The sequence below is a fragment of the Ornithorhynchus anatinus genome, chromosome 4 (assembly GCF_004115215.2).
Source record: "Ornithorhynchus anatinus isolate Pmale09 chromosome 4, mOrnAna1.pri.v4, whole genome shotgun sequence".
In the NCBI taxonomy this organism is placed as follows: domain Eukaryota; kingdom Metazoa; phylum Chordata; class Mammalia; order Monotremata; family Ornithorhynchidae; genus Ornithorhynchus; species Ornithorhynchus anatinus.
In genome coordinates, this window is record NC_041731.1 from 62,289,086 (window position 1) to 62,302,657 (window position 13,572).

General features: G+C 42.4%; 1 protein-coding gene across 1 annotated transcript in view; it reads left to right on the forward strand.

Annotated features, from left to right (window-relative positions):
* The window catches only part of VPS13B (vacuolar protein sorting 13 homolog B), a 932,812-nt gene that overhangs the window by 751,453 nt on the left and 167,787 nt on the right, over positions 1 to 13,572 (forward strand). The window contains 2 exon segments of the mRNA XM_029063425.2: positions 5,442 to 5,649; positions 6,202 to 6,386. Of these exon segments, the coding sequence (XP_028919258.1) occupies positions 5,442 to 5,649; positions 6,202 to 6,386 (393 nt within the window).

Genomic DNA, 13,572 nt, shown 5'->3' on the forward strand with positions numbered 1-13,572 from the left:
CTTACTTAAAAATCACCTCCTCCAAGAGGCCTTCCCAGACTGAGCTCCTCTTCCCCCTCTACTCCCTCTGCCATCCCCCCTTTACCTCTCCGCAGCTAAAGCCTCATTTTCCCCTTTTCCCTCTGCTCCTCCACCTCTCCCTTCCCATCCCCACAGCACTGTACCCGTCCGCTCAACTGTATATATTTTCGTTACCCTATTTATTTTGTTAATGAATTGTACATCGCCTTGATTCTATTTAGTTGCCATTGTTTTTACGAGATGTTCTTCCCCTTGACGCTGTTTAGTGCCATTGTTCTTGTCTGTCCGTCTCCCCCGATGAGACTGTAAGCCCGTCAAACGGCAGGGACTGTCTCTATCTGTTGCCGACTTGTTCATCCCAAGCGCTTAGTACAGTGCTCTGCACATAGTAAGCGCTCAATAAATACTATTGAATGAATGAATGAATGAATAATTCATGATACCATATCGTGGTATCAGTATATACTTAGCACTTTGGAGTATTATATCTGCTTATTAATTACTAACCCTCGACATGTGGAGTCATGCTTTGTTTCAGATGTGTTTTTCTAGAGTTTCTGCTAAAAACATTTTCTGATCATTTCAGTTTCCTTATTTCCCATCAGTCAGTCATTCAGTGGTATTTACTGAGTGCTTACTTTGTGCAGAGCACTGTACTAAGCACTTGGGAGAGTATAACAGGGTTTGTAGACATGTTCTCCGCCCCCGCGGAGCCTACAATCTAGAGGGGGAGACAGGCATTAATATAAATAAATAATTTACAGTTATGTCCATAAGTGCCGAGAGGCTAAGGGTTTACATAAAAGGAGGCAGTCTTCCATCTCAGAATATCTCCACCAAAAATCACACCAGGCACCTTCATAATACATGGTAAGCACACAAACTCTTTGCAACCAGAAAGTTGTTTTACTGTCCTCTTTGGACCCTCTGTTGCTTTTCTTTCTACCTTAAGATGAAAAGGAAAGGAAGTTGCACAAATGCCGTGATTCTCCTTGCTTTTATCTCTGATCCCAGAATTCCAGAGGACAGGGCCCAAAGTGTGGAACTGGAAAATTCCTTTGATCTAAGATGCATGAGGCCCCATATGCTACTGGTTTTCTGTGTTGTTTCCTGTGTGTCCAGCCCTGTTATAGTTATGGCCTTCACTTAAATATATGTGAGCTCAACAGGCAAGAGTGGCCTCGGCCTGTCTGTTTCTCCAGATGCCGAAGGCCAGAGAGGGGTAGAGGGAGGGCGGGCCGTTCCTGACAGGCAACGCTCTGATCGGACCACACTCTGCTGCCAGCCTGGCCATTCGATCGGCCCTAATGCCGGAGGGCAAAGGCCGGCCCGGCAGTCACAGAGGAGGAAGGTGAGTATACAAGTCCAGAAAACACAGAGATATAGAGAAAAGATCACTCGAGGGAAGGAGGAAGAGGGAGTGAAAGGCCACTGAAACTTGACTGAAGGAGAGAAGGAAAGAGGAGAGAGGCAGAATAAATAGGCATCAAACTGGGAGGGTGAAGTGGAGAAATTAAATGAAGCAAGAAAGAACCTGAAACCAAAAACCAGGGAGGGAGGGGGTCAGTGAAGTCGTGGGAAAGGAGGTGTGAAGGAGAGGTGAAACTATCAAAAGAAAGCACACTCATTCTGCCATAGTGTATGCTTCAATCCATGTAATGAAACAATGTTTTCAGTAAACGTTTTGGATTGGTCGATTAATGATATTTATTGAGTTACTGTGTGCAGAGCACTGTACTAAGCTCTTGGGAGAGGTCAGTACAGTAGAGTTGGTCAAAATGATCTCTTCCGTCGTGGAGTTTACATTCTAGTGAGGGAGACAGACACTAAAATAAAAGACAAGCAGAAATGGAGTGTCCTGTGGGGGTGGATCTGGGCTGAATATCAAAGTGCTTAAGGTCTACAGATCTGGAAGTATTGGCGACTCAGGAGGGAGGGCAGTGTGGATGGGGAAATGAGGGATAGAATGGAAGCGGCATGGCCAAGTGGAAGAGCAAGGGCCTGAGAGCCAGAGGACCTAAGTTCTAGTTCAGGTTTCCCCACTTGTCTTATGTGTGACCTTGGGAAAGTGGGGAAGTGACCTCACTTCACTTCTCGGTGCTTCAGTTACCTTAGCTGTAAAATGGGGATTGACACTGTGAGCCCCACCTGGGATATGGACTGCATCTAACCCGATTTGCTTGTATCCACCCTAGTACTTAGTACAGTGCCTGGCACATAGTAAGCTTTTAATGAATAGCATAATTATTATCATTATTATTATTACTTGAGGTTACTGCCTCAGTTACCTCATCTGTCAAATAGGGACTAAGACTGTGAGCACCATGTGGGTCATGGATTGTGTTCAACCTGATTAACTTGTATCGACCCTAGCATTTAATACAGTGCCTGGCATATAGTAAGCACTTAACAATTACCAATTTTTTAAAAATGTGAAAAGGAAAAGTTCTTCAAAACTTGCAACCTTGTCTGGCCTCTGTACTGCCAAGTTGCTGAAAAAACTGGTTGTGTGCAATGTAAGCTCGTTGTGGGCAAAGAATGTTCCATTTATTGTTGTATTGTACTCTCCCTAGCGCTTAGTGCAGTGATCTGTGCACAGTAAGTGCTCAATAAATATGATTGAATGAATGAATGAAATGCGCTTGCATATAAGCTGATGTCAAAATAGGCAAGTACTTCAGTGCAAATTTTTCTTAACACAGGTGTTTCAAGGCCCAACCCTTGCATTATAGGAAAAGTGTGTGTAGCCAAGCAGAACCAGAGACTTTATGCTAAACTAAAAAAAAAGGTCAAGACTTGCAAAAGAAGGCCAATAAGACCCAAAAATAAATAAGCAAGCAAAAAATCTGATAGCAATAGGGGGAAATAGCAAACCTAGGGAAGACCCCAGTGATCCCCTCCTTGCCCAATAATAATGTTGGTATTTGTTAAGCGCTTACTATATGCCAAGCACTGTTCTAAGCGCTGGGGTAGACACAGGGGAATCAGGTTGTCCCACGTGGGGCTCACAGTCTTAATCCCCATTTTACAGATGAGGTAACTGAGGCACCGAGAAGTTAAGTGACTTGCCCAAAGTCACACAGCTGACAAGTGGCCGATCCGGGATTCGAACCCATGACCTCTGACTCCAAAGCCCGTGCTCTTTCCACTGAGCCACGCTGCTTCCCAGTCCAATGGCCTCTACGTCATCCTAATCCTCTTTGACCTCTCATCTGCCTTTGATATTGCGGACCACTCCCTTCTCCTTGAAAAATTATCTGACTTTGGCTTCACTGACATTGTCTTCTCTGGGCTCTCTTCCTATCTCTCTGGCCACTTATTCTAGTCTCTTTCTCAGACTCCTCCTCTCCCTCCCACCCCCTAACTGTGGAAGTCCTTCAAGGTTTAGTTCTAGGTCCCCTTCTATTCTCTATCTTCACCTACTCCCTTGGAGAATCGATTTGCTCCCATAGCTTCAGCTAGCATCTCTATGCAGATGATTCCCAAATCTACATTTCCAGCCTCTCCTTCTATGCAATCTCACAGGATATGTCTACTTGGATGTCCCCTCAACACCTCAAACTTAACATAGCCAAAAAAGAATACCTTGTCTTTCTACCCAAAACCTAGGGAAGCAGCATGGCTCAGTGGAAGGAGGCTGGGCTTCGGAGTCAGAGGTCATAGGTTCAACTCTCAGCTCTGCCACTTGTCAGCTGTGTGACTGTGGGCAAGTCACTTCACTTCTCTGGGCCTCAGTTACCTCATCTATAAAATGGGGATTAACTGTGAGCCTCACGTGGGACGACCTGTTTACCCTGTATCTCCCCCAGCGCTTAGAACAGTGCTCTGCACATAGTAAGCGCTTAACAAATACAAATATTATTATTATCCCCACTGACTTTACTGTCTCTGTAGTCTGCACCACAATCTTCTTGTCTCACAAGCCCGTAACCTTGACATCTTTCTCACTGAACCATTATGTCCTGTCATTTCTAGCTTCACAACATCATTAAAATCTTCCCTCTTCTCTCCAAGCACTTATCCTATCCCTCCGTGATTACTGCATCAGCCTCCTCACTGATCTCTCTGCCTCCTGTCTCTCCCCTCTCTGCTGCCAGGATCATTTTTCTTAAAAAAAAAAAAATCAGTCCATATTGTCCCTCAAGAACAAGTCCTCAAGAACCTCCAGTGGTTCCTTATTTACCTCCACATCAAACGGAAACTCCTTACTGTTGATTTTAAAGCACACAATCACCTTGCCCCTTCCTATCTTAACTCACTTCAATCCTCTAAGCACCAACCTACTCAATGTATCTCAGTTTCATCCATCTCCCTGCCAACCCCTTGCCAAGTCCTGTCTCTGACCTAGAACTCCCTCCCCTTTCATATCTGATAGATGATCACTCTCCCCAATTAAAATTCTGTCTCCTCTAAGAGGCCTTCCTCAACTAAGCCTTCATTTCCTCTATTCCCTCTCCCTTCTGCTTTGCTATTGCACTTAGATTATTATTCTGTATTCACCCCACCCTGAGCTCCACAGCACTTATTTACATATCTATAGCTCATTTATTTATATTGATGTCTGTGTTCCTCTCTAAAAGAGAGGGAGGTCCTTCTGGGCAGGGAATGTGTATACCAACACTGTTATATAGTACTCTCCCAAGTGCTCTGCACACAACAAGCGTTCAATAAATATGATTGATATAAAACAAACTTGACCAGGAATTCCACAGCTATTTCTCTGGTAGAAGAGTTCTTTCCTTAGGATTACACTATGGTTTTGTGCTGAAATAGTGGAAAGGTCATTCCATATTTGCTACAATTCAAACCAGTGTATTGCAGAGTTGGAGTATGTGCTGAATCTTCTGTGCGTCATTCTGAAAAGAAAACTACACTTCTCCAAAACCAGTTGCCATGGAGCTCAGAAAAACCATCTTCATTAAACTCCAGGAAGTCCCTGGTTCCTGGAGAGAAGGGTTTTCCTTCCTGTAGAGTTGGGAACATTGAAGTTCTGAGAAGCTCAGGAACAATCAGAGTCAGAAGGTCTTCCTGAGGGAAACCTAAATTCCTCCATTCCTCATTTTTGGTCTTCAGAGAAGATGGAGAACAGTTGGTGCCCGTCTTCTAGATAAGTAGGGCAAACTGAGAGAGCAAAATTGGTATTTAAAAAATGGAAACATTGAAAAAGATGAGAACCATAGGGAGAAAGGAACCAATTACAAAAAGAAAGCCACCCAGAGACAGGGAATACATCTGACTATAACACTGAAAAACCAAGCCAAGGGCCAGATTTTCATTTGCTTAATGCTTCCCTCAATTCTCATTCCCTTACTTTGGATTTTCAGACTGACTCTCATTCACATCTGTGAGAGATTGTTTTGCCTAGCTCACCTAAACTCATGTTCTTTCTAGTTCCTAAACCTTTTGGCGTATTTTTCCAGGTATTTTGGGGACAGGAGAATTTGAATTGTCTAGTTCTTCTGTGTGAACTCCTACACGGTTACCTAAATAAGGATGGCAGATCAGAGGGCCGAGTCAACGATCAAGGGCCCCAGATGCTACTGCCAGTGGAAAAGACTCAGAGCTGCAAAACGGAGCATAGCTCAGACGATCTGAGGACAGGCCTATTTCAATACATTCAAGATGCTGGTAAGACGGGGCAGGATGGGGCAGCTTGTATATCCCTGTGGACTGGGGAAGATTTTAATGCAGAGTGAATAAAGAAAACATCAAGTAAGCATCACTCAGAACTGTAATAGTAATAAAAGTGATAGAAGATGAAAAACTATGTAGGAGAAAACTTCTTAATGGCATTTTTGTCAGTAACTTTTCATATCCAGATCTGTGATCCACAACTGGCAGCGTGGATCAGTGGAAAGAGCATGAGCTTGGGAGTCAGAGGTCATGGGTTCTAATGCTGGCTCCGCCACTTGTCAGCTGTGTGATTTTAGGCAAGTTACTTAACTTTTCTGTGCCTCAGTTCCCTCATCTGTAAAATGGTGATTAAGACTGTGAACCCCACTTGGGACAACCTCATTATCTTGTATCTTGCCCCTACCCCTGCCCAGTGCTTAGAACAGTACTTGGCACATAGTAAGTGCTTTTAAAATACCATTATTATTATTATTATTATTATTATTATAAATCAGTATTTTCCCTTTAAAACTGCAGAATTCATTGCAACTTGCTTTTCTTTGACAGAGCCCCAGAAGCTGCCTGGTGTCTATGAAGTTATATTTTATAATGAAACTGAGGATAATCCCGGGATGATGTTGTGGAGATATCCAGAACCTAGAGTGCTTACCCTCGTACGAATAACTCCTGTTCCTTTCAATACCACAGAAGATCCAGATATCAGCACAGCAGACCTTGGGGATGTACTGCAGGTATGTCAGTTTACTTCAGATTTTAAACTTTGGAATGTATCTAACTGTCTAATAGTGTTATGTGTATTTGAAACGTACTCATGGTCTACATCTTTTTCAAATATTTAGTAGATGAAATAGCTCTCTTTATGGTGTTTGTTAAGCACTTACTATGTGCCAAAAACTGTTCTGAAGCACTGGGGTAGGTACAAATAAATTATGTCAGACCCAGTCCCTATTCCACATGGGGTTTACAGCCTAATGAGGAGGGAAAATGTGTATTTCATCCCCATTTTGCAGTTGAAGAAACTGAGACACAGAGAAGCTAAGTGACTTATCCAATGTCACACAGCGTTTGACAGAGCCAAGATTAGAACTCAGGTACTCTGACCTGTTCTTTCCACTAGGCCATGATGCTTCTCACATAATGACTTCAATAAGGGTGGTAATATGGTAGAAGATGGATAAAAACAGACTATATCCTAGAAGCTAGAGAATGTAAGCATGTGATTCAATTTCTCTTCTCATTTGGTTATTGAAGACTTGAGAGTCATGTGGTCTTGTCTACAATGGAATAGCAATATTGGCTATTCAGATTCCTTTCTTGTCATTTTCTGGGTTTGCTAGTGACAACACAGATTATTAGGATTGCTGAAAGCAGTGGAGTACTGCCCAATTACATGATGGTAAATACCATTGATTGATGATGGAAAAAAGGCCCAGTGGTACAAACTGATAGGGCTATCCCAGCTCTACCGCTTGCCTGCTGTGTAGCCTTGGGCAAGTCACTGGACTTCTTTGGCCTCAGTTTCCTCAACTGCAAAATGATTCACTCAAGCAAAGAGTCCTACCTCTTAAACATTTAAGTAATCACTGCATCCCTACAGCACTTTGTATATATCCTTATTCTGGGTTGCTTCCCTCATCTGTAATTAATTTCAATGTGTGTCTTCCCCACTTGCCTCTAACTCCTTGAGAGCAGGGATTGTGTCTACTTAGTCCACTGTACTCTCCAAAGTGCTTAGGACAGTGCTCTGTGTGAGAGTAAGTGTTCAATAAGTACCACTAAAATTGTTTAATTAGGGAACACCAGGCTCTCTTCAGAGCCCATGGCCTTCCAGGGATGTGATCTTCCCCTTCTCTCCTTTCTGGTGGCTACCGAGATAATCAGGTAAACTCTGGCTTCTGCCTCCTTGGTATTTTGTCATCTAGGAACCAACCCAGAATTGACAACAGCGGCAAGAAGGTAATGACATAACCTCTCTGCCCCTGACAGTACCTCTGCTTATTTTGAAAGTTTTTGAACTCTGGGCTCCCTTCTCCCCAGTATATCTGATGTATTTCTGTGTGGACTGTCCCCGAGATTTCAAAGTTTTGACAAATGAATCACAGCACTGTAGGACAATGCTTATGAACTGGAAAGAAAAATGGGATTTGATGAAGTTGCGTTCCAGGATAGGCAGCAACTAATGATCAGGAGCATTAGCAAAGGATACTCAATGAGCAGGTACTCTTGATAATTTGATGGTGGTATTGAATTTGTTAGAATTTCATCACCTGGAAGCTTTCTTTTGTTACTTCCATGATAATGATCCTTATATGGAAAGAAATTTAAGTCTGGCAGGGGGTGTTGAGAATCAAATGAAGTGTTAAAGACTCTTTTACAATGAAAAACAGAAGCTGCATGACCAACTGGTGAGTAAAAGAAGCCATCAGAGGAAAAATCTGTAGAGTGGCTGCTTGAGTCCAGGCAGGGATTAAGGGGACCAAAAAAAATAAATAAATAAATAAATTGAAGTATACCTTGCAGGGAATGGCAAAGTTAATAGTGATTCTTCAAATATAACAAAAGCAGGAAGATGATTAGGGACTCTTTGGGGCCACTTGATGCCGAAGGGGTAAAGGATCCACTCAGAGATTCAAAAGAGATAGCTGAGAAGCTCAATGAACTTTTAAGTTATCTTTACTGAAAAGGATGTTAGCGAGATTCCCAAGTCCAAATTATTTTTGGTAGCAATGAGTTGAGAAGCCTTGGATCCAATTGTGGTGAAACCAAACTGATAAACTAGATTAATTCATTCAATTGTATTTATTGAGAGCTTACTTTTTTTGCAGAGCACTGTACTAAGTGCTTGGGAGAGTACAATACAACAAAAGACAGACACATTCCCTGCCCACAGTGAGTTCACAGTCTAGAGGGAGGAACAGACTTTAATATACATACAGAAATAAATCACAGATAGATCAAAAGCTTTTGATCTGTAGATCAAAAGCAATCATTTGGTGGCACCCATTCAGTTGTCCTGAAGGAGCTTGAAAGAGAAGTTGCTGAATTTTTGGTGAAGAGTTTTAGATTCAGAGTCTTTTGCCTCCAGAGGTTGAATTTGGGACCGCTTACTTGTACAACCCCAAACCAGGACCCAAATCAGCCTTGAGGGCAAACCAAGGAAAATGTGGGATTAAAAACTACATCCAGGACCCAGGTGAGCGTTCTGTGAAGCCCCTGGCAACCATGGCAGACCCAGATTCAGGGGACAAGCAAAATGTCAAAGATGAGGGCAGGGAGAAGAGAGAGGGACAAGCGAAGGCCAGTCATAAAGAGTGAGCAGCTGACTGAAGGCAAGAAAAAGCAGCGTGACCTAGTGGATAGAGCACCGACCTGAGTTTTAATCCTGGTTCTGCAATTTATCTGCTGTGTGACCTTGGGGAAGTAATTTGACTCTTCTGTGTCTCAGTTACTTCATCTGTAAAATGGAGATTAAGAATGTGAGCCCTATGTGGGACAGGGATTGGGTCCAACCTGATTAACTTGTATCTACCCCAGTGCTTAGTGCCTGAGGGATGATGTAGGACCTGGCAGTGGCAGCCATGGTCTGATGGGAGCAGTGCAAGGGAAGGGAGAGGGGGTAGTAAGGGAAGGGACTCCTCATGTAACCGCCCGGACCAGTCCTCAGCCCCAGAGTTAGGAAGTATTAGGATGTTATTGAATGCTGTTTTGTGCTGAGCACTGTCCTAAGCATTGGAATAAAGACAAAATAAGCTAATTTAGAAACATTCCCTTTCCCATAGCCTATTTGGTAGACCTCTCCAAGAAGCTTTCCCCGATTAGACCCTCATTTCCTCCTCTCCCACTTCCTTCTGTGTCACCCTTGAACTTGAATTTGCACTCTTTAGTCATCCTCCCTCAGTTCCACAGCAGTTATTTACATATCCAGAAATTTATTTCTTTATATTAATGTCTGTCATCCCATCTTGACTGTCAGCTCATTGCGGGCAGGGAGCGTAGTTGACTAATTCTGTCATATTGTACCCTCCCACACAGTTAATCCAGTGCTCTGCACACAGTAAGCGCTAAATAATAGGACTGATTGAGCAAAAATATAAAGTAAGGAAAGATGAATCATAAACCATCCCCAGACAAGGAGAGCATTTAAATGTCAAGAATTTACACTAAAGAGAGTAGAAAGGTGTCATGTTCTTCTGCCTCTTCTTATAGGACTTCCAAAATTCTTGAAGAGTGAGGGCAGTGGCTCTCTAACTGTAGTCCTGGCAACTTCAAAAATGTTTAGCTAAGCCTTAAAGGTAGGGCTGTCTCTCCGAGCTATTGGTTAAAACAGAGATGTGGTTTCGAGGGCGGGAAAATAATTTACAGATCACTCTGAGGTCCTCAAATGAGGTTGGCTGTCTTGGTGCATTAGCTAAAATGAGAAGTGATTTGTTGGCCAGCACATTAGCAGCACAGTATTTTTCAACTTGTGGACAAAATTATTCCCTGAACCAACTTTGGATAAGGGACATTTAATTTCCAAATTCAGGAACAGCGAGGGGAGCAGAGTAGGGAAGTGCTGGTCACTCTGGCTTCCAAAAGCACAAGCAGTGATGTGGCCACCACTGCTATCTGTTGCCAAATTGTACATTCCAAGCATTTAGTACAGTGCTGTGCACATAGCGCTCAATAAATACTATTGAATGAATGAACGCCACTCTCCACTGCTTTTGGCCAACTATTCCCAGGGTTTTCACCGTAACCACCTTGCCGCTATACTGGTGGACTGATGAAAAGAGAAGCAGTGTGGACTAGTGGATAGAGCACAGGGGAAGCAGAAGGACCTGGGTTCCAGTTTCGGCTTCGCCCCTTATCTGCTGCATGATCTTGGGCAAGTCACTTCACCTCCGTGTGCCTCAGTTACCTCATCTCTAAAAGGGGGATTGAGACTAGGAGCTCTATGTTGAACAGGGACTGTGTTCAACCCGATGATCTTGTGTCTACCCCAGTGCTTAGTATAGTGCCTGGCACATAATAAGCACTTAACAAATACCATAATTATAATTATTAATGAACCTCAACTTTAAATTATCGCATTGTTTATTCATGACATAGTTTAAAATCCATCTAAAAGTCCTGAATGTCAAGGTACCTGTGACTTACATGTTCCTAATTTTTGGATAACATTAGTAAAAGTTTCTATATTGTCTTTCAGTGTTGCTATTGCTATAATGGTTGTATTTCTGTACTAGAATCCCAATTGTTTGGTACAATGCTCTGCACACATTAAGTGTTCAGTAAATTCAATTGATTGAGTGATTGATTGATAAGAATTAGAATTAAATGAAGAATTTCTTCATCTGTAAAATGTGGGTTTAATCCCACTCCCTCCTAGGAGCCCTGTGTGGGCCAGGGACTTTATCCAACGTGATCATCTTAAATCTAGCTCTGCTCATAGTAAAGTGCTTGGCATATAGTAATCGCTTAACAGTACTGTTGTTATTATTTTGTTAAGAATTGAATTGTCCACTAATATGCATTTATTTATGCTTTGGAAGAATAATCATGCACAGAAGTATAGCCTAATGTTGTTATACTTCAGCGCCGTTAGTGAGATCATGGAAATGTCCTGCCAAATTTTCTGCCCTTTAGACAGAGACTACTTTCATCTCCCCTCAATTACATGAAGTTTCAAAATTAAGGCCAAAGATGAACAAACTCACTTGCTTTGGGTCCTGAATCGACCATCACGATTGTGCTATGATGCTTTTTTCTGCCAGATCACAGTGACATTCACATGAACGGCATACACTTTCAGGCTTCACTTCCACAAAAATATACAAAATGTTCCCTGCAGAAATCCCATTATGTTCTCATCACTGGTAATGGGATTTGTGGACCAAACACCCTATATACCACTTTCAGAATTGGACTCCAAATGGTAACCCAAGGAATATGGAAAATCTGACTTTAATATCGGGGTGGAATAATATTTGTGCACAGGGAAAAGACAGAAGCATATTTTTCTACTTGGTTTGTGATTTATCATGAACTTAAAAAAATACTGGTAGTATGCATTGGGACTCTGCTATACTTGAAGTAACTAAGAAGTCTTGTATTAGGACAGTACAAGATTCCACTTCCTGGTCTCCTATCCAAGAAGAAAATTGGACCCCTAAAGATGCACTTTTTGTGGCGGGGATAGAGTAAAGAAATAATAAATTTTGCGGCTCCCATCACTTCCAGAACTGCCATAGTCATTTCTGCTTTTTCCATTTATCATTAATAACAATAATTGTGGTATTTGTTAAGCACTTACTATATGCCAGGCACTATACTAAGCACTGGCGTAGATACAAGATCATCAGGTTGGACACAGTCTCTGTCCAACATAGGGACTCAATCCCCATTTTACAGAGGAGGTAACTGAGGCACATGGAGGTGAAGTGTCTTGCCCGAGATCATACAGCAGACAAGGGGCATAGATGAGATTGGAACCCAGGTCCTTCTTCCTCCCAGTCCCGTGTTCTATCCATGAGGCCACGCTGCTTTTCTTTCCACCAGTCCAGCGTGCAGGGTGGTCACATGAAAACCCTGAGAGTAGCTCACCAAAAACAGTGGAGAGAGGCAGTGATGGCCACATCATTGCCTTGGGCTTTTGGAGGCCACAGTGACGAGCGCTTCCCTACTCTGCTCCCCTCGCTGTTCCTTACCCTGAGCCCAAAGTGACATCTCAGTGAATGTATATATGAGGATGGGCTTGTGTGTGGGATTCAGAAAAGAACAGGGGAACTTCTCCTTCCTCTGAGTCTAATTTAAAGGATGGCCATGAGTTCTGATTCTAAGAAAGTTCATTTGTAATCCAGTCATACAAACTCCTTTTATCTGAATGAAGCATCTACGTGGATCATCTAAGTTGTAAACTCCATTAGGGCAGGAATTGTTTCTGCCAAATGTATATTTTATTCTCCCAAACCCCTAACATAGTACACGACCCCCACAGATGAAGTGATTAGTACATAGCATTGATTGATCAAGCTTATGTTAGGCAATATATATTAAAAAATAGACATTATTAAAAAATTCAAATAAACACCTATTTGAGAGAACTCAACACCATTTTCCTCAGCTGTCAGAATCCTCGATAAACTGAATCAGCCTCAACCCATTAATTCAGATAGTAGACCTATGGATAATGCATACCTGGATGCACCAATTGATTATTCCATGCAGTTGAGTGCTAACATTTTTTATTCACAGACATCAGTGTATATTCTGGTTTTCTCTGTAGTTTTCTCTGAATTTCTATGGTATTTGTAAGGGCTTACTATGGGCCAGGTACTGTACTAAATGCTGGGGTGGATACAAGCAATTTGGGGCTCACAGTCTCAATCCCCATTTCACAGATGAGGCAACTGAGGCCCAGAGAAGTGAAGTGACTTGCCCAAGGTCACACAGCAAGCATGTGGCATATCGGGGATTAGAACTTATGACCTTCTGACTCCCAGGCTTTTGCTCCATCCATTAGGCCATGCTGCTTCTATCCATTGCTATCTCCAATTGCCTTTTTTCTCTCCCTCCTCTGCCTTTTTCTTCCCAATAAGCTTGTTACTTAGACCCTGCACCACCTGAGGCCCCTCTCTCTGCCCTACATTAATAAATTTTCAGGAAATAAGGTCATCTTATGTGTCACTGGTAGCTAGAATGGATGAGGTTGGACTAAACAGGGTTGGTTGAACAAAATTTCAGAAGTATAGTTAAGAACAGTGACACAGTGGATGATCAGCTTTAAACTTAAAAAAAAAGTAAAAGGTTAATAAAAGAGATCAGGATTATAGCAGAAGCCCATTTTTAAAATGGTATTTAAGTGCTTATTGTGTGCCAGGCACTGTACTAAGTGCTGGGGTAAATACAAATTGATCAAGATGGACACAGTCCCTC